Raw genomic sequence first — 21,130 nt, forward strand, 5'->3', positions numbered from 1 at the left:
CGAATCACTGTAAAAAGAATCACCTGTCAAAGCTCCATATATCAACAAAACTTCATGAAAACATTTTCATTTAAAAATTGTCGAAATCGGAATATATCGTTGAAATTTTGAATTTGAAGACCTCAGCGCTTATGACTCACTTTATACCGAAAATAATGGGAAATTTGGAAGATATCTTAATGTAACCAAACTGACATCTTTTTTGATAATAATATGAACTGGTACTGAAAATAAAAAAGTCGCAAGCCCTCCTGTACCTTATGAAATATATTTCCTTATTCAGGGCTACTGCATATACGTATCTATATATCTCGGTTAATATCTAAAATATCTTTAAAAATATCCGTGTCCGAATCATTGTACTGTTTTTAAGTGAAATCGGTCGATGAATCACCACAATTCTCTTATACTAAAATATACTCTAGATGATTTTATACCGAATAGAATGATTGTTGTTTGAGTTATCGTACTTAAATTGAATGGAAATATTTTCTCAATAATATGTTTGTTTGATATAGTGGAAAGCTCAAAGTTGATGAAAGCTTTGCCTAGACCCAATATATGATCAAGCAAAATCTGAACTTCGAAGTCACAATATTTTGACTTGAAGTCATGAAAATTTGACAAAACAAATTATAATTTCCAAACTTATAGCCTTGGAGATTCATCTAAAATCAATCGGATAACAAAAATTAGTTTTATAAATAGATAATCCTGGGTCTGATCGAATCTTTTTTTCGAAAATTAACAAAATGACGGCATCAGGAAATAGATTTCTAGATTTTCAAGAAAATATCAACAGTTAATTGGTCTTAAAAAATTGAAATTTTTTAGAAAAGAAAAAAGCTTCGATCAGGTTCAGAATTATTGGGTCTAATCATTGAATCCGCAGCGAATTCGATTTCGATACGTTAAAGATCGATTCGTTCGAAAATGTTCATGCAATCATTGATTTCGTCGATAAACTGCTTTACCACAAAGTGAGAACGTAAACTGTTTTATCGACCTTTAGCGACAAATTTGATAAAGTGTCCATGCTTAAAATAAATATTTTTGCTTTGTTCAAAAAAAAAAAATTAAATCTGACCTTTAACTATTGTGAAATTTTTTCCAAAAAATATTTAATTCAACTGAGGCTCTTTGAGAAAATTCCATCGCTATTTCGAGGGGGCAACATTATATCGCTTTTAAACATCTTTCATTTATTTTTGTCTTTTGGCTCAAAAATATCCATTTAAAACATAATTTAGACCGTCATCAGTAATTATTTACATAAAAACTTCCAAATTGTTTATTTATTTTTCATTTCCGCAACTCATTCACCAACGGATAGATTCCGACCAAAATTTTCGATTTTGCGGATTCAATGATTTCATAATTAGCGACATCTATTAGCCGCGGAATGTATTTTCTCGAGTCGGTAAGTGAATTTTTTCGATCGAATCGAACCATTTTTCGAACGAAACGGATTCAATGATTAGGCCCATTATTTATTGTAAAAGCTGTACAAATCTACTGAGCGGTTTTCGAGTTACAGTTGTCAGTAGTTCAAACAACTAACTTTTCAGAAAAACGGATTTAAAGTTTCAGACCAGCGTTTGGAGTGCCCGTGCACTCTTTGTTATTTGTCGAATAACTCGAAAAGTAATTATCGGTTCAACTTCAAATTTTCAGAGAATATTTTTAAGATATTACACTTAACGAAAATGCAAAAAAAAAATTAAATTGATTCTTTGAAAATATTGACTATCTCTAACCCCTTAATGAAATCGATCCAAAAGTTCTCCTAACCTCCATATACCAAATATAACTTTTTTTTTGTTTTAGCAGCAAAACAAACATTCCTCGAATAATTTTAACCATTCTCGACGCTCTTCATTCGATTTTTGTGAAATAAATTTCGAAATACTCAGTACATACGAGGTTTGTTAAAAAAATAACGGGAATTTCGTTTAAACAAAAAAAACATATTTATTCACTCGTCTACAAACATTACTGTTGTCGCCTTTGAATTGAAATTTTTAATTTTACAATTCCCGTTATTTTTTGAACACACCACGTAAACTTACGAATCCCAACATAACCTTAAAATTCAAACAACATTTCATTTTTTTTTTGCATTTTCTGTTTTCAATTAAAAGAAACAATACGCATATAGTTTATTTATTTCACAATTATATTGTTCATTTGTCATTTACTTATCATCATTTTATCATTTCATCGTTTATCAGTTTTACTTGCACCAACTGAAACATAGCACACCGGCCTGCTACAACGGTCACTTGAGACTACAGATTTTCTTTTTGTTTAACTTACATATTTCGTTAGTTTACGACACACAGCTATGTGTGTGTGTGTGTGTGTGATAAGATTTATCGATCGTTGTGTATGCGTGACTGTGTGTGTGTGTTTGTTGGTTGGTGTTGTTGTATGTGTGTGCATTAAATTTAATATCAATTAGTATTAATTAAAAATTACAGTTAATCACTTAGTCAAAAATGTTTGCTGCAGTTGCAAGACAGCATTGTTAATTGGTATGTTTTGTTGTTGTATTAGATTATATGTATGTATATAATTTATAGTAAATACAATGCGAAAATTACAAATTACAAATTACAGTACAATAATTACATTAAATTAATTAAATACATAAATACTAGAGTTTGCGGTAGATTCTTGTGTTTGTTGTGTACTCTGACACATCTTGTTGTTGTTTTTTAAATTTTTATTTTTTTCGTTTTTTGGTTTTTTTTTTCATTTTTTTACGGTTTTCACTATGCATATTAAGTTAATTAGTTGTAGGTTTCATGTATGTATGTATGTATGTCGATGTGTGTACACAGGCTTAGAAGTAATTTTAATTTTAAGAAATTTATTTAGTATATCTGTATTTATATGTATATATATATATATATTTATTTAATTAATTTATTGTTGCATGCATTTATGCATGATGCTACTTTATTGAAGATTCTTTTTTTCTCTATATGTATATTATATATGTATATACTTTAATTATACAAGTTAATCGCGTATATATATTTTTTTCTTTTGCGTTAATATTTTTTTAATTCTTATCTGTTGTTGTTGTAGTCTAAGCATAATTTATAGCAAACTCAAATTAAATTTGTTTAAAACTAAAACCAAAGCATATTTATACTCGTTTCTCTTATGCATAAATGTATGCCAATTTTGAATTCAATCATTAAAACCACACAGGTGGCAACGCCTTGACTGTACTGTACTAGCTATTTAGTTATTTTATATATTTCTATTTATTGCTAATTTATTTTTGAGACTCATTTTTTGCTTTTGTTGTCATTTGGTAGCGACTTTTTTTTGTACAAAAAAAAAATAAACAAAACAACAAAAACAATAATAAATTAATTAAATTATGTTTCTCGGCTTAGTTTAATATTTTTTTTTTCTATTTACTTTGCACCTATGTACATATGTATTTATGTTTATATGCTATGGTGAATTTTTACAACTGCCTATACTTAAAATGGTGAATATGTTTTAAACTTAGATTTTTTGCTTCTAATTTTTTTTATATTTTTTCCTTACTGCCACAGTTGAGTTATGAATTTCGTTAATAATTAAAAATTTATTTTACATATGTATAATAAATAATTTGAATATAACAACAGTACTTTTCATGCATTTTAGTTACAAATAATTAATCAAATATAAATATTGCTGATGTTCTGGCTAAATATGTAAACTTTTAAATTATGCCATTATTTTGCCTATTTTCTGAGAAGAATTTAAATCAAAAATTACAAAAAAAATTTTTATTGATATTTGGAAAACTATAACTCCAAAGCCGAATTTATGCAATTTTAAGTTTAAAGAGAAATAAATAATTTCCAGTATGAACAGCTAATTAAACACATGCTCTTTACAAAAAATAAAAAAAAATTCCAACAACATTCCATTCAAGTTATTGACCTAGTTAGCCTGCTTTGAGGTTGAGAATTCCATATATAACCGTAAATAAAATCACTGAGCGACTTCGAAACTTATATAAATACGAATTACACAATAATCATTATTTTTATTGAAATATGAGATTTTTTTAAATGCCGCTTATTAATTTGAGGGCCAAAAGATAAAAATATAGGATTTTTGCAATTTTTAATTTCTTATTTATTAATATATTTACTATTTTCAATATTATTATTTAAAGCGGTTTGTGTAAATCCATTTTGGAACAGTTACATTATTTATGTTGCAAAAAAATATGACTTGCTCGGCGTTTGATTTGATAAAAAGTAAAAAAAAAAACCAAAACAACCAAAATATTTAAATAAAAAAATAAGAACAAAAAATAAAAAAAATTAGCAAAAAAAATATAAAAAAATTACAAAACAATTAACAAAAATAAATAAAAAATATTAAATTAAAAAAAATTATAAAATATTAAATTAAAAAAATTTATAAAATATTAAATTAAAAAAAATTAAATAAAAAAATTGGCAAAACAAAAAAATAAAAAACTTACAAAAAAATTAACAAAAAAAAAATAAAAGAAAAATATTAAAACAAAAAATAAAAAAACATTAAATAAAAAATATTAGCAAAAAAATAAAATAAAAAAATTAACAAAAAAAAAATAAATAAAAAAAAATATTAAATAAAAAAATGAAAAAAAAAATAAAAAAAAAAATATTAAATAAAAAATCCAAAAAAAAGTTAAATACAAAAATTAAAAAAAAAAATAATTAAAAAAAGTATTATAAAATAAATTAAATAATAAAATAAATAAAATTAAAGAAAAAATAATTCAAACCAATATAAGTTCTTAATTTTTTTAATGAAACGAAATAAATAAATAAAATATTAAATTAAAAATATAATCAATTAAAAGAAAATTAATTTTAAAAGAGATTATTTAAAAAAGCTATATTGAAATAATAAATTTAATGAAATAAATATATAAATTAATTTAAAAAATGAATTAATCAAAAAAATTATTTAATTGAATATAAAAGTATTAATTAAGAAAATTAAATAAACAGAAAAATAATAAAAAAATAATAAATTAATTAAATAAATGAAAAAATAAATTCAAAAATTATTTCAATTAAAAAAATATTTTTTAATAATGAATTATTTTTTTAAATTAAATTTTTTAATTTTTTTTTTTTCATTCTTAATTTATATTATAAAAATACCTATTTATTTATCATAGAAATATATTTTTTATTAAATTATTATTATGTAAAATAAATCTTGTTTTTTTAATAAAGAAGAAATAAAAAGAAATTGTTTACCAAAAAAAAAAAAAGAAATACAAAAAATCATTTTTGAAAGAAAAAAATTAAATATTAAAAAAATATTTTTAAACAAAAAAAAAAAAACAATAAACCGCATGCAATCTGACCGAGATGTGAGATTTGGCATTTTCAAATAATTTTACAAAATAATCACATGAAATCGCTGTAACCACCCTAATAAATGATAAATAATCGAATTTGCTTACTGCTTGCTCATTATGTATGTACTAGGTTTTATTCTCAAAACGCTGTGAAGCCATAATAAAAAATTACTCACTTCACTAATAAACTTATGCAGTTTTATGCCAATTAAGTGTATTTATATACAAATATCTTACGATTATGTCATAATATATGTATGTACGTACGTATGTATGTAAATGTATGTGCTATATATAGAGCATAATTTATGTAAAAACTAAGAACTAAAAGTTAAAGTTTAAATAAAAAAAAAACAAATATTGTTTTTAATAAGAAATCTAACGGATTTTCGGCAAATCAATTAGATGCAAGACAAACATATGCTTAACAATCAATATTTTTGATAAAGAAAAAAATGTTTAGCGCTAAAATTTCTCATTCTCTCCCCAATGGTTTTGTGTACATACATGCTGTGTGTGTAACGGTAGCTTAAAGTTAATTGTAAAATTGAAGTTGCTAATATAGTACACTACTATGGTTACAGCTTAAAATTGTTTACGCTTAAAACTAACGAATGTTTAGCGAAACGCAAGTAAACAAAGCAACTGCGTGCATTATGAAACGTCGGCGCACGAACACCTCACGAGCTTCCTAATTGTAAGCAACGCATTTACGTGTTTTTGTTGTGCTTTATTTTGACTTTCGCTGTGCAGCGGACTTCGCTAAGCAACGTTGACGACGCGCACCTTGCTGCGCACGCGATCGTGGACGGTGGCACTCGGTTGTCTGCGATTCTCAGGAATTCTCCAAAACTGCTGGATGTTGTTGCGGCTGTTGTAGTGCTGCTAACGCTGCTAATGTTGTTGGTATTACGGCCGTTTGCACGGCATGCAGTTGACAGTGTACGTTCATTGTCGATTCGTTCAAACTCCAGCCGGCTGCGCGTGCGCAGGGGACATGTGCTGCCGCCTTGCAGTCACGCTGCAGACAACACACAATCGCACCGGGTTTGCTGCACAGCACACAGTGATAGCTGGTGCTAGTCCAAACCGCGGCATCGAGTCCCATAACACGCACACCCACCAGGTATACACCCGGCGCCCAGACAATGCAATCTTCATGCAGCCACACTTCATAGCTCTTCTCCGAGACTTTGGACATGCCGAGAAAGTTCTGCTGCAATGTCTCATCTGCGCTGCAGTCGAGCGGATCGATAATCGCCGGGGCGTCAGTGTTCATGTTACCGCACGCGCTGGTGTCTAAAGCGTTCTTTTTCTTTTTACCCTGCAAAAGGGAGTCGCTATAGAAGTCTTGTTGGCGCAATGTGATTGGCATACTTACCGCGCCGCTGGTGCGTGTAGGCGTAACTGTCGCTGCGCAGTTTTTAGCCGGCATGACGGGCAGATTGCGCGGGTTCGTCTGCACCATATCGAGGCGTCTTCGTTTGCTCACGAAAATCGCATCCATATCGATTGCGTCCGGTGCTTTTACAGCCGTCTTATATTCCTCACAGTCGACTGTGACCAGGTAGGGTCCGAATAGATCGCCCAGGCCCAAGCGATGCGGTCCACGCTTACAAAATACACATATCCACGTTGAATCTGTGGTATCCGCGTCGTACTTATTGCTCAGCGTTGAGGAATGCAGACCGCGCAGATTTTTCCGGTCGTGTGCGTAGCCAGCCGCACCCGATGGTTTCTTCACCTGTCGCGCGGCTGCGTTCTTCTCATTGGCATCCTCAGCATTCAGTGGCGCATTCACCACACTTATGCTGCCGTCACGCTTCACCAAAATGAATGGAGATTTATTCTTTATTTGTTCTGCGGCGGCCACAGAGGGCGCAAGTGGTGCATCATCATCGGATGAGTGCTGTTGTTGTTTACGCCGTTGTTGCTGTTGCTGTTTGGCCGTCAATTTCTTCTTAGCGCCATTCTTGCCGCCAGCATCCGACGCACGACTCGGTCGCTTGCGTGTATCCGTCTTGCGACCTTTAGCAGTTTTCAACGACTTGGCATTTGTGGTCGTGCTGCTACCGCTGCCGCCAACCGCATGCGTGCTCGCTTCTTTGGCTGTTGTTGTGCTCGCAGCCGCTGCTGTCTTTGCCGCCAATGCTGCCGCGGCAGCTGCTGACGTGCTCGGCTGATCATCATCATCATCCAAACATATGACGACGTCCTTCTTCTGCTCGCTGCTGTTCTGTGCACTTGAGCTGTTTCTTTTGGCGCTCGTTGTGCGTTTGCCGCGTTGTGGGCGTGTCTCTGTGTAGTCAGCATCATCCTCTAACAAAATACGCAAATTCGCGGGATCCATGGCGACTGAGAGACGTCGTCGTGGCGGACCGCTTCTACGGCCTGCTACAGTGGTGGCGCTATTCGTTTTGGCGCCGCCTTCTTTATTGTCAGTACGTTGTGCACTCACCACGGCGGCTGATTGCGTGTCAGCTGTGATAGTTTTGGGTATAGGACTAGGTAGTGTCGACTTTTTGGCGGCTTTAGTTGGTGGTGGACCTTCAGTGCGTACATGCAGTGGCGCACCGACATCTTTGGGAATAGCGTTCAAAGCTTGTTTCATTTCCTGTGGCTCAACCGTTGTGGGTGAGGGCGCGTTGCACTCTGTGCTGGGATTGGCGTTGGATAGCTCCAATGCTAAACTCAAATCGCGCACTACTTCTGTGGTATTGGCGGGTGGCTGTGACGAAATATCATCGGTCTCCGGTATGATGGGCTCATCCTCGATGCCGGCAAACATCTCCTCCAATTTATTTTCAACCTACAGATATTTTTATTTTAAAACATATTCTACTTTTTTGTTATTAAAGACTCTTACCTCCTCGAATGCCGCTGTCACTGTGTCACTCTTATGTGCGTTCAAATTCAGTGGCTCGGCAGTTTGCGTCGGCGTTTGGTTCTCGTTTGGTGTTTGTCGTGCGAGTTTATTCTCCCCCTCCAACACTGTCGTTGTTGTGGCTATAACTGGACATTGACTCCCCGATATTTTGCTTTCCGCATGTGTTGTCGTTGTTGTTGTCTTGCTACCAATACTGCTGTGACTTGAGTTGCTGCAGCTGGAGGTGCTGGAGGAACTGCTGCTGCTGTGACTATTACTTTGCGGACTAAGTGGCGCTGGCTGCCGCTTGCGCGACTCAGCTTCCGACTCCATGCGATTATTAACAGCAACTGCGGCATCATGCTCGTGGGTTTGCGGTGCAGTTTTGCCGCCATTAGCCACCTCCAGCTGCTGTAATTCCGTTTGCATTAGCTCCTTGCGCAGCTCGTCGACCGCGACGGCATTATCACTCATGGGCATGCATCTATTGGCGGTGTTGGCATTAGCACTGGCGCTATACGAATTGCTCGAGCCGTTCGAATTCGAATTATATTCGGCGGCGTTGCGCAGTTTCAGCGCTTGTCGTTGCTTTTTGGTTTTCGGACTGCCACCGCTGAGTACGCCGCTATCACCGCGTTCACCGACACTCTTTATGCTCGAATTACTGTTCGCATCCACGTGCGTGGCACTGTCACTGGCGGTGCTGGCGATCATGGCGCTGATTTTGTCGATTGTCTCCACCTCTGAGTCGGCGAATGGCTCCGCAATTGCGCCGAGTGGTGTTGAAGCTGTGCCAATGGTGGACGGTATGCGTCCATTCTCCATTGTTTGGCTAGTTGGTGAGGAGGGTGTTGAAGCGATTGCCAACTTTTCGGGCTGTGTGTGTGGTGTGCCCAAGTTTGCGGTTGCAGTGGGTGGTGATTTGTTGAAATTGCTTGCAGGAGATTTGCTATGAAATATGAGTAAAGAATATTCAAATTAAATTTGCATTCAAAAAGGTTAAAAGCTCTCTACTCACATTTCGGCTTTGCGCGGTGAACGTCTCACTTGTTCCGTTGGTGAAGACTTTGGACTGCGTGGAATGTTGTTCCGTGGCAATTGTTGGTATTGGTGTGGTGAGTTTGTGGCACCTTGTGTCGGCATTAAAACACTACCGAAGTCTACAGCCTCAGCCCCAGTGGATTTGGTGTCGCCAACACGTTGTTTATGTAAACGTTGTCGAAAGCCTGCACCGCCCCCGCCACCACCACTACTATTGCTATTTGAGTCCAGCGACTCGCAATGCGAAGAAATCGCTTCGGGTGAAGGCGACTCAGCGCTGTCGGGTATGCAAGCCGGTTTGGGCGCACTATTCCCGCTGGTGGAGTACGTATTATTCGCGCCCCCACTTTTGGCGGCAGTCGGTGAGAGATCTGCTATAACGGTATTATCGGCAGGTGGTGATGATTTCTTCAGCTCTGCTGCATGCACATTGTATGCGGTGGAATTGGACGCATTGGTTGCAGCAGGCGCCATATCATCGAGATGCGTGTAATTTGTTGAGTTGGTGTGTTGTATGTGTGTGTTTAGCGAACGATGCATTGGTGGTGATGTGTTGTGTTGTTGTTGCTGCTGTGCTGACAATGATTGTTGTTGCTGTTGTTGATGCATGCGTGGCGACACTTGGTGTTGATGTTGATGCTGCTGCTGTTGTTGTTGTTGATTTTGATGCATTTGCGCATGCAAGTGTTGTTGTTGTTGTGGTGGAATGTGGTGTTGCTGATTTTGTTGCGACAACTGTGACGCTTGTTGCTGATGCTGTGTCGGTTGCTGAGGCAAGAGACTGTGTGGTAGCTGATGTGCATGCGGGTGTGGTGGATAGTGTAATGCGTGCGGCGGCGGTGGTGGTGGCAAATGCTGCGACATATGTTGCTGTTGCTGATGTGGATAAGCGCTCTGCGGTTGGGGTTGTTGTTGCAAATGCATTTGATTGTAGTCCATGCCATGTAAAGGTCCACCTGCTTGCTGATGCATTACGGGTGATTGTGGTGTGGGCGGGGTATGCGGACCGTTGTGCTTCATTGCAGACTGTGGTGGGTTATTAAACGGTGGCGGTTGTTGATGTTGCTGTTGATGGTGGTGTTGATGTTGTTGTTGTGCATGATAATTGCGCAGCGGTGATTCTATAGAGATAAGAAAGGTTTTTAGTAAAAGGTAAAAAAGTTAAATATGTTTTGTAAACGAAAAAGATTTGCTTACGTTTCTTGGGAGAAACTTGTGACTGTTGTTGATGCTGCTGCTGCTGTTGCGTATGCGACGGCATTTTATTTGATATAAGTGAGGAATAATTACAATCTTTGCTGACCAACTCAACTGGCTTTGGACCGCTTCCTTTGGACTGCAGCTAAGAAGTAAAACATAAAATTTAGAATATTTCAACATTTAAATGCTTTTATTAACGTACCTCAGAATCATAGTTACGCGCCAAATGCGTAACTTTGCCATAACCCTCACTCATATGGGGCGGTGCATCGTTCTGTTCGCGCATATACGCATGCACGGGACTTGGACCACCGCCCCCTCCACCGGCGTTACCACTACCCGCACTCGCACCGTTATTATTGCCACCGACTGACGACGAACCGCCAGCGTTTGTGCCACCAGGTGGCAACATACCTTCACAATCATTGCCATTTGTATTCATATATTTACTAGGACCCTGACTGCCAGCTGGTGAGGCGGGCGATTGTGGTGTAGCACCGCTTTGCATGCCATGTGTAGCTGGCGAAGATTGCAGCGCTGCCAGCTGGGTGTGATGTGCATGCTGCGATTGTTGCTGTTGTTGCTGCTGCTGCTGCTGCTGTTGTTGTGCTAAGCTAGAAGGTGAGTTCGACGATAAATTATGACTAAAAACAAAACAGCAAATTTAAGTGTTTATCACTTAATTTCACACACTCGGTTACTTACATCGGGTAACTATTTGGTCCATGATGTTGTGATTGCTGTTGTTGTTGCTGCTGTTGATGCTGATGTGCCTGTGGCTGGTGGGAATGTTGCTGATGTTGATGTGGCGGTGGTGGGCCTGGCGGCTGTGGTGTGGCCGCATGCTTATGACCGCCATACTCATGTGGCAGCATACCTGGGGCATGACCAACGATTTTGTTCAGCGGTGAGCTCGAACTACGGCTTGATTGTAGCGATAAATCCATCGAGTCGAATGGCGGTAAAAGCGAACGTGGCAGCAGAGAATTCATCTGATGTTCAAGCTAATGAAACATAAAATTTGCATAAGATTAAGGGTTTTATAAAACATATCGATTTGTTTGATATCCATTATCTAACGGTAAGTAGCTGAAGTTGAGATTTTTTGTGGTTAGAGAAATATCGTTTCAAGAATATTTTGACATATTACTGATTTTGTTAGTAAGCAATTTACATTTAGTTGTTTTGATTAGTCGTTAATATTTAGTAAAAAAACTACTTTTAGTGAATATTTTTATTAGTAGCGCTATTTTATACTCTAAGATCTAGTTCAGATATTTTTTATATTTATATTTTTTCGAATGAAAGTATTGCAAATAAAAGGAAACTGTTTTTTGTAATATTTGAAAGAGCAGAAAAATAATCCTTTTGTTTTCATTAATACTTTCGCTTAAGCTACTTACAGAGGCATTCCAGTTGAGAGATTTTTTATGAACTAAAATCAATAAATAATTCTACTAATTTGAAAATTTTGCAATCAGATTAAAGTAAAGTATTAAAATATAGTTTTACGGCCAAAAATATAGGGTAGATTTAAAAATATGTTGGCAAATAAAGGTATCACTAAATCACAATCTAAACCAAATCAGAAAGAAAGGTGTAAAAAAAATAATACTATTTCTAATGCTTTTATTAAGTTTAAATAAACCGCATAAATGGAAGAAAACATATTATTCCAACACTGAATTGTTTTTCTAGCGTATCATGGTGCATTTACATTTTTATGATTGGCCGACATGAAATTATATAGGGAATCCGGTGGCGGTGCCGGCGCATGCCAAGCCGATGGTGAACGCACCATGGGGCGTTCGTTGGACATATGCGCCAACTGTGGCTGCCTCGGTATATACGATGGTATCTGTATTTAAGTATAATAAAGCATTACAATGAAATTTATGTCCACATATGTATCTGTTTAGTGGTATGTTTCTCATACATGAATAATTAAACTAGCGTTTTTATAATAATAATAATAATTTATTTTAGATCTGGTTAGTACGGACATGTATGCTGGTATCTTGAAGCGTTCCAATATTCAAACTTACTTGCAAATGATTCCATGAAGGATTTTGCGTCGGTTGGCTTATGTGTCCATGTGGATTGTTATTTGACATTTCACCTTATTCGTTGCTCTTGATCAAGTTTATAGGTTTTCCACTAAATAGTGCCGATATTTTAGTTATGAAGCATTGAGAACTGCACCTTGGGGTTTGAATTAAATTGTAAACTGAGTAATGTGGCAGAAAAACTACTTCAACATATAAATTTGTATACAATTAAATGTTGTTTGCGAGTACTGTGTCCCGCGTATTTTATTTAGATGCATTTAAATTCACTTAATTCTGTTACTTTATTTTTGTGGTAAATGCCTCATTTATTTTTTCAAAATTATAACAATACGTGGTCTAATATATTTTAACACACTTTTTATTATGACACCAACATAATTATTATTAGTCAACTCACGATATAAAATAGGCGTACTCTATATTATATTTTTAAGTGGTACAGCATTATAATATGCAATAGTCATACACTATTTAATGTGTATTGTTTTACATGGTACAAGCCAACTTCCTTAATTAATCACATTTAACTAGTGTTACTATTTAATAGTGCAGACATTTGCACAGATCCTGCGGCAGGCAACCCATAGGCGAAAAATTGTACACACACACACACACACACACTCACATTTACGAACTTCATTTATAGAGCACACTTATAAACTCCCAACTTTTACACATAGCTTCCCACATATTGTTGCTTTTTTACAAAACACCTTTATTTTAATATAATATTAGTAGTTAATGAATTATTGAAAAGGACATTTGGGACGAAATAAAATTTTGTCCATACGCCACACTAATCTCACCTATACACAATTATTTTCCTTTTGTGCTTCTACTCCGGCTACTTTTCCACTTTCATATTTCCTCTTGATATTCCGCTTTTGATCTTTTACCAAAATACAAGGCGAAAATAGATAAAACATATGCAAGAAAAAGAATGACAGCTAGCAGCTGTATTGATGACAGAGCGCTCTAGAAATGTCAAACTTTACGTGTTTTTTGTTTATTCCAAATGGGGAATTTATAATTAATAATTATAATTTTCCAACTTAAGAAATTTGAAATTAAACACAAAACACAATCACACATATACGTTGCTTTTCAAATATTCAGTGCATATTATATATAGAATATTTGCTAGATATTTTCAACTGTTTGTTTACTAAACTATAGTTAACACAAATTAAAAAAAAATCCTTGCAAATATATTATAACACTCAGAACATTACTTCAATATCTCGTGGTAATTTGTTTTCGCACAATTCCTCTTTTTGCATAAATTCTTGTTTACATCGCTTAAAAATATCGTGCATCTCGTTTACACCTACACATCAAATGCGTCACACATATTTCTCTCACTCTTTCCACAATATGATTGCCTATTTTCTTGATTCTTCAACACGGCGAGAAGATTTGTTTGTGCAGTTTAAACATTTTCGCCATTCGCTATCAAGCGAATTTTGCTTGTGCCGCCTGCAAAGACTCTCGCTGCGCTACTTTTTCTGATGTTTGCTGCACCCGCTTTGTGAGGTTTTCACACGATTTTTTTTTCACTCCACATTTTCTTAACCAAAACACCTTTTCACTCAAAGCGATTCATGTATAAAATTTATTTCCATTTTCTTCATAACAGTCTCACCGTTAAGCTTTTTTATTATGTGGCACAGATTTACATATACAATTATCTCAACACTTACTAAATTTTTTAGCAGCCTATTATAATATTCTAAATATTTTCAACGAATCTTCCGCGAAATAAGCACACAATTCATAAATCCAAATTCAGTGTTGCGTTCAGGTTCATTAAATACATTTTCAGACAGATAAACCGCACAAGGTTGCAATTTTGACTGACACAGGGTGACGCACAGAAATATTTTATTGTTTCAACTTGAGCAAAGTTTTTTAAGGAAAAAATTAAAAAGTTTTAATATACATTGTTTGTGTTTTTTTCTTTTGTTAGAAAAATCTACTACTTATAATGTTCTTTTGATGTTTGCTTATTATTTCTTTTCAATTCGTTTACTGCGTAATATTACAAAAATATTGATGGCAGAATATTTGTAATATCCACGTGCACATACACGTTTTTTAAATGTGGCATCTCTATTTTGTGCGAATTTCCGTACAACAGCTGTTCAAGCGTTTGTTGTTTCACTTACCGCGCAATTTTAACGTTTAGGAACAACAATGTGCACCAATAATAGAAGAATAGAGAGAGATAGTAAATATGTGTGTAATTGACGTTGTTAATTTGGCGTGTTTTTGTGTAAATCAATTTTTTTAAATATGAGACCAGTTAAGCGTGGTGTTTTCATTGTTTTGGAAGGATGTGATCGTAGTGGAAAATCGTCACAAAGCCGGTTGTTGCGTAAGTTTTTAATAATTAGTAACTGGAAGGTTTCATTATTGATTTCAATATTTGCAGATGAATTTCTATGCAGCCGCGGCATCGAAGCAAAACATATGCATTTCCCGGATCGCTCTACGGAAATTGGTAGCACAATAAATTCATACTTGAAAAATTCCAAAGAATTGACTGACCAGGTAATACATCTGCTGTTTTCTGCCAATCGATGGGAGTTTGTAAAACAAATAGAGGATTTACTCAAAGCGGGTACTTCCTTGATTGTGGATAGATATTCATATTCCGGTGTGGCATACAGTGTTGCAAAAGGTGAATTAATGAAATGCTATTTAGTGTTAAAGTATTAATAATATCGCATATTTAAGGCATGGATTACAATTGGTGCATGGCGCCAGAGAAAGGGCTCATACGACCAGATGCTGTGTTCTACCTAAAAGCACCAATTGAGCACCTAATGGAACGTGGCGATTTTGGCGGCGAAAGGTTTGTTGTGTCAAATTATATGTACATATGTAAATGTTTAATTTAAAACATGTGCTTTTTCATTTTTATTAATTCAGATATGAAAAGAAAGATTTTCAATCAAAAGTAGCCAGTGTATTCAATCGCATGTGTGAGGAGCAAAAGGAGTTCTGGCATACAATCGATGCAACACAGCCGAAAGCAGTAGTATTCGAGAATCTTAGCTCAAAAGCAATACAAATTTTTGAGAACGCCAAATATGAACCATTGAGTTTTCTCTAACCAATTGTGCTATAATTTCATGATGTTAACAGGTATTTGATAAGCAGAAAACCAGTATGTACTTAAAAGTTCTCGAAATAATCACATAATCATAATCACATATTCACATTTTAAATGTACAGTGACACATATTTCTCGGATATATTAATGTTTTAAGTCGAAAATGTTTAAAAGCTGTTTTTTCTTTACACGTGTCGTATTCTGTGTTAAAGATCGTTATAATATGACTCACTGAATGTATTAAGTCAATATTGACGTAATGGTTCGATACTATGTACAAATACTAAAATAAAATAGAATTAAAAACTAAAAGTTATTGTAATACTATCGAGGAATTGGCAAATTAAAGTATGACATTTTTTTTAAGCAGTACACAAAATTATTATTTTAAATCAACAGTTTTGAAATGTGAGTAGAAACGATTTCATTTACAAATTCTAAAAAATAATTTTGTTCAACTAACAGTTGTTTGTAAAATTGAAATCGAATGAATATAAAGAGTGTCTTTTGAAGATGTCTGATTATTAAGAAGAAATAAAAGGCACATAATTTAATGTTATGTGTTCAAAAAATAACAGGAATTTTTAAATTTTCCATTATCCAAAAATCCACTTGTCACATTGTTTTTATCTTTTATTAGGTTCACATGCATACAGACCTGGCTCTTAAGTACGATAAAAATTGTAGCAGCCGCTAAGGTTAGAAGTTAACATCTCGACCTTATTGACCCAGCATTTGAGACTGAGCATTTGAAATGCGAAAATGGTCATTTAAAAATTGTTTCATGCGGTTTTTAGATATCGAATTGTATCTCAGTATACATATGTGACTTCGAGATAACTTTATAGCGTACATCGATTTAATTGAGATCGCTTCAGATTTTGCCGTAACCTCAATATATTATATATACATAATTTGATGATTTTCGACCGTTCGGTTAGTTAGTTAGTTAGTTAGTAGGTAAGTTCTAGTCTATGATAAGCCAAGGCATAAACAAGACGAACTGTCAAATTTCTAGAGAAATTGTAAACAAAGCCTCCATCTTCTTTCGTTCATGACGTCATCCATATATTTTAATGTCAAACGCGCTCCGAAATAACTAACTAACTAAGAAACTGTCGTCTCTCATCAAACATTGTGATATCAAAAAAGCGCGCCATAAGTCACTCATTATATCCGTTGCTGTTGTTGTTGTTGTTGTAATGGCATGAAACATGCCCCAAATAATTTTGAGTAATGCTGTCGATTTGACAGTCTTTGGGCGCATAAAAATCCAAGTCCGTTTCGTTTACGTAGAACAGACTGTCGTGGGAACGGGACCCGTTTAGACTAGAACTTACCGATCCTAACAGCTCTTGGTCGGATCTGAAAATATGAGTCAATCCTGGTGCATCGTAGAACCTGCTGTTGTGGGAATCCGTTCTGCAGTGTCGTACGATGGACAATTACGAAAAGCCATGAGCATTTTTTGAAGCGTTCGGGAGGAAGGTTCTCATAAAGAATTTGACCTTCCACGTACAGAATTTGATGCAATGTTGAGCTACACATAAAAATATACCGGCTGGGTTGACTTGGCCATGTTGCTCGAATAGGAGAACCAAGACTGAAGCACGCAAAATGTTCGGTTCGATGTCCCTTGGTGGGGTACGAAGAATTCGACTACCCAAACTCAGATGGAAGGATGAAATGGATGTAGACCTGGTGAGACATGAAATCTCCAACTGGCCAACTGTTCGTTCACAATGCAGAGACGACTGGCGAAGCCTGAATCTACCTATCATTCTTGAACCATTATCCGACTCACTCGATTCCCAAAAAGGTTGTGCTCGAGCTCAGAAATAATTACTATATCTATTGATTAAATCAAAACATACACATACCTACATATTTTCACATAAATAAATAATTTCTTCTTTTATTGCAAACTATAATTAAGTTACACATTTATTAAGAAGGTACTTTCAATTACACAATCAGCAATTATAACTACTTTAACCGCCTATAATCATAGCGAAATTAGGTAGATCTCAAAGCCTCCATTTTCTTTCGTATAAAACACATTCGTTGTCCTCAGCGTCGTCAGCAAACAAACAAATCGTCATCAATAAATATAAATCATGCAAAAGTTATAAAAGTGTAGAAGATCGGCGCCGCTTCAATTATATTCGAAGGCCTCAAAACCAACGCCATCGGGATTCTCATTGCGACGCAAACCATTTATGCCAAACAATTCGCTTTGTTGCGGCTGTATCTGGCGATAGCCCTCGCCCTGCTCGTAATCGGCATTTGCCTGCACATTCGCATAAGCGCCATAACGTTTCTGCGCCTCATGGTAGGCAGCGATATCGCCATTGTCATGCTTCGGCCACATGCATTCACAACCCGAGGGCACGATACGTATTTCCGACTCCCAGCACTCATCGGTCGATGCCTTATTGCGTCTGATCAGGTGTATGGTGCGATTCAGTTGGATGCAAGAGAAGCCCGCCTCTGAGCAAATCTGCGGATGGGGAGCCAAGTTAGTGAGTTTGATTTTGGAATGGAATTGTGTAATGAAATTGGTTATAAGTATTTACCCGATTTTTTCTAAACTCATAACTGTGCGCTGGTGTATAGTGGGCGCACGTGACTTCGATATAATGACTGGGGCGATATTCGTAACCGGAAGTCTCGAGTGGTATCGCAATGCGTTTGGTGGGACACAACGACTGATAAGTGACCTGTGAAAGACATTAGAATTTAATTTGGAATTTAGACTTTTATAAACTGTTTTTATTTTTTCTTGTTGTTGTTTTCAGTACACCCACCGGTTTGCTATGATCCGGCTTGTGGCGCGCCATACGCTTGCGCACATTCTGTATGCCATAAGGCAGCTCCAAATCCAACTCTTCGTCGTTCTCATATTCCGTTGCACTCTGATCGGCTGGCTGTGCTGCCGCACGGTGCTCCAGTTTTGATTGATGGAAGCCCTTGGAGCTGAAATTATCAACTGTTATTGTGGAAAGTTTAATAGAGGTAGAAAGAAGTCCACTTACATTTCATTTTGTGCACCCATTGCATTGTGCTGCGACTCGCCATTAGACACTTCGTAATCGCCGCGTAAATTTGTCTTATCAGCATTGTTGTTGTTTGCCGCATGTTGATAGTCACCAAATATTTCATTTAAATCAGATTTCTTAGTTGCTGTCGCTCGCTCTACTTTCCCTTCCGGTTCGCGTTGCAAATCATCGTTAGTTGACTCGTGTTTTGCGCTGGCTTTCGACTGCGTTTCGGCAATATTGGGTTTTGCAAGTCCGTTTTGTAGCCGCTGCTGCTGTTGTTGTTGCATGTAAGCGCTGTATCCCATGTTGTTGTTATTATTATTATTTAAATCGCGCTCATTATTATTATCAGCAAGGTATTTATACTTGGCTCGTTCGTACTGCAGTTGTTGTTGCTTCAGTCGTTGTCGCGCTGCCACAAAGGGATTACCGTTGTCATCGGTATTGTCGCGTATGTAATCGTCATTGCCGGAGGGTCGTAAAGCGACTACGCGCGAAATGCAGAACGATGTCGAAACAATGACGAGAATCAACTGGAAGAAGGAGGAGAGTAATGGTTAAATTTTTGTAATGCAACGGAAGGTTATTAAGGAGCTTAAATAACTCAAGATGATTATGAAAATATAGAGAGTATAAGTTTGGACTCTGTCCCACTTTAAGAGTCTCACTTTGTCTCAGAAGACCTACTCTTCTATACTACGGTTATTGACATATTCAGATTTCTATAAAATATATTTTTTTTATCAAAAAGCTTTCCAAGATTATCTTCAAAAGTTCTGTTTCGCGCATTTGCTTTTATTTTAATTTGTTTATTTTCGAAGATCTATGATTGGACCTTTGTTTTCATTGGGGAGATTTTTTTATGTGGTGGGTCCCAAGCCCTACGCACAACCGCAGAAGCGGGCTTCGCCTTCTCACTTTAGCTCGCCTCCAAACGGATGTCTTTTAGCTACCCAGGGGATACTTGGTCTAAAACCGGAAGTCGTGAGCTGCTTGAGTCATATGCAAAAGAATCGTTCCTGGCCACTCCCAAGTGAATGGCAATCAGAAACTTTCCTCACTTGCGTGAACTTCTACATATGACCCCACCCCCCTGTACAGCTCCTGGCGTATGCCGATGATATTGATATCATCGGAAGCAACAACGCAACGCGCCGTTTGTTCTGCGTTTTCCAGATTAGATAAAGAAGCGAAACGTATGGGTCTGGTGGTGAATGAGGACAAGACGAAATATCTCTTGTCATCAAACAAACAGTCAGCGCACTCGCGTCTTGGCTCCCACGTCACTGTTGACAGTCATAACTTTGAAGTTGTAGATAATTTCGTTTATCTGGGAACCAGCATTAACAACACCAACAATGTCAGCCTTGAAATCCAACGCAGAATCACTCTTGCCAACAGGTGCTACTTTGGACTGAGTAGGCAATTGAAAAGTAAAGTCCTCTCTCGACGAACCAAAATCAAACTCTATAAGTCGCTCATTATTCCCGTCCTGATGTATGGCGCTGAAGTGTGGACGATGACAACATCCGATGAGACGACTCTTGGGGTTTTCGAGAGAAAGGTTTTGCGCAAGATTTATGGTCCTCTAAACATTGGCAACGGCGAATACCGCAGACGATGGAACGATGAGCTGTACGATTTATACGACGACATTGACATAGTTCAGCGAATAAAAAGACAGCGGCTACGCTGGCTAGTTCATGTTGTACGGATGGAAGAAAACACTCCAGCTCTGAAAGTATTCGATGCAGTACCCGCTGGAGGAAGCCGCGGAAGAGGACGACCTCCACTCCGGTGGAAAGACCAAGTGCAAAGTGACCTGGTTTCCAGTTGGCGCCAAAAAGCAAAAAGGAGGAATGAGTGGCCCGCTCTGGTGGATTCGGCTATAATAGCTTAAAACGGCTCCTATATATATATGATTGGACCTTAGTAGAAAGGAAAGTATAATATAAGACTTCGGGTTGCTTTAGCAAAAGCTCAATATCAATCGAGCTAATCAGAGCTTTGATATATCGATTCGTTGAGTTTAGGACGCATTTAAGATATTTACAGAGATATTCACAATGACAGAGTGATCTGGAGCCCTAAAGAATAGTTTCTTCGGTGTGGTGGATGTTATCAATCAAATAATGATGGAGCTTTTAGAGAAAATGCTCAAAGCTTCGCTCCAAAATTTGTAAAAGCGCCTACAAGAAGACTTCTTTTTCCCAAAACATTTTTTTTTAATAAAAGCTATTTGCCTAATCCTTTTGTCTTGCTGTTTAACCTCATAATTGATTTATTGCCCCATCATTGACGCCGTCGTCACACAAAGGTATACAATTTGAGATTTCTCGCGCCTCTGGCGTTTATGTAACGTTTGTGTCTACAAAGCGACTGATTGACCGACTTGTTGCTGCTTGCCACAAGCTCAAG

At 36.5% G+C, this 21,130-nt stretch overlaps 3 protein-coding genes across 6 annotated transcripts in view; 1 reads left to right on the forward strand and 2 right to left on the reverse strand.

The window, feature by feature from the left end:
- Positions 1–5,492: 5,492 nt before the first annotated feature.
- LOC105209379 (uncharacterized protein CG5098) lies at positions 5,493–14,362 on the reverse strand. 4 transcript variants are annotated; one of them, XM_054233542.1, is made up of 11 exons: positions 14,257–14,362; positions 13,363–13,531; positions 12,533–12,689; positions 12,205–12,345; positions 11,193–11,491; positions 10,690–11,131; positions 10,485–10,629; positions 9,265–10,408; positions 8,247–9,195; positions 6,762–8,189; positions 5,493–6,695 (listed from the first exon to the last, which is right to left on the reverse strand). In XM_054233542.1, exons 3-11 carry the CDS (start codon positions 12,599–12,601, stop codon positions 6,216–6,218), a joined length of 5,097 nt encoding a protein of 1,698 aa, XP_054089517.1. In that variant the 5' UTR covers positions 12,602–12,689; positions 13,363–13,531; positions 14,257–14,362; the 3' UTR covers positions 5,493–6,215. The 4 variants fall into 4 exon arrangements, with proteins under 4 accessions (XP_054089517.1, XP_054089518.1, XP_054089516.1 ...); XM_054233543.1 differs by having other exon boundaries at positions 5,493–6,704; positions 10,690–11,101; positions 14,257–14,361; XM_054233541.1 differs by having other exon boundaries at positions 5,493–6,704; positions 14,257–14,360.
- Positions 14,363–14,709: 347 nt separating this feature from the next.
- LOC105209381 (thymidylate kinase) lies at positions 14,710–17,173 on the forward strand. Its single transcript, XM_011179765.3, has 4 exons — positions 14,710–14,930; positions 14,988–15,236; positions 15,293–15,410; positions 15,488–17,173. Exons 1-4 carry the CDS (start codon positions 14,849–14,851, stop codon positions 15,669–15,671), a joined length of 633 nt encoding a protein of 210 aa, XP_011178067.1. The 5' UTR covers positions 14,710–14,848; the 3' UTR covers positions 15,672–17,173.
- A 417-nt stretch (positions 17,174–17,590) lies between these two features.
- LOC105209383 (uncharacterized) overlaps positions 17,591–21,130 on the reverse strand; it is a 78,365-nt gene continuing 74,825 nt past the window's right edge. Inside the window, exons 3-6 of the mRNA XM_011179768.3 lie at positions 18,707–19,245; positions 18,479–18,647; positions 18,248–18,391; positions 17,591–18,171 (exon numbers count right to left, since the gene is read on the reverse strand). Of these exons, the coding sequence (XP_011178070.2) occupies positions 17,827–18,171; positions 18,248–18,391; positions 18,479–18,647; positions 18,707–19,245 (1,197 nt within the window). The 3' untranslated portion in view covers positions 17,591–17,826. The remainder of the gene's footprint in view (positions 18,172–18,247; positions 18,392–18,478; positions 18,648–18,706; positions 19,246–21,130) is intronic.

The sequence above is a fragment of the Zeugodacus cucurbitae genome, chromosome 6 (assembly GCF_028554725.1).
Source record: "Zeugodacus cucurbitae isolate PBARC_wt_2022May chromosome 6, idZeuCucr1.2, whole genome shotgun sequence".
NCBI lineage: Eukaryota > Metazoa > Arthropoda > Insecta > Diptera > Tephritidae > Zeugodacus > Zeugodacus cucurbitae.

Excerpts from the sequence above, each read along its gene's own strand:
- LOC105209379 (XM_054233541.1), bottom strand. The coding sequence starts at position 12,601 with ATGTCAAATAACAATCCACATGGACACATAAGCCAACCGACGCAAAAT. Across the intron at positions 11,492-12,204 it reads TGTCGGCCAATCATAAAAAT|CTTGAACATCAGATGAATTC; the intron begins GTAAATGCACCA and ends ATGTTTCATTAG. Across the intron at positions 9,196-9,264 it reads TCACCGCGCAAAGCCGAAAT|CAAATCTCCTGCAAGCAATT; the intron begins GTGAGTAGAGAG and ends CATATTTCATAG.
- LOC105209381 (XM_011179765.3), top strand. The coding sequence starts at position 14,849 with ATGAGACCAGTTAAGCGTGGTGTTTTCATTGTTTTGGAAGGATGTGAT. Across the intron at positions 15,237-15,292 it reads GGCATACAGTGTTGCAAAAG|GCATGGATTACAATTGGTGC; the intron begins GTGAATTAATGA and ends CGCATATTTAAG. Across the intron at positions 15,411-15,487 it reads GGCGATTTTGGCGGCGAAAG|ATATGAAAAGAAAGATTTTC; the intron begins GTTTGTTGTGTC and ends TTATTAATTCAG.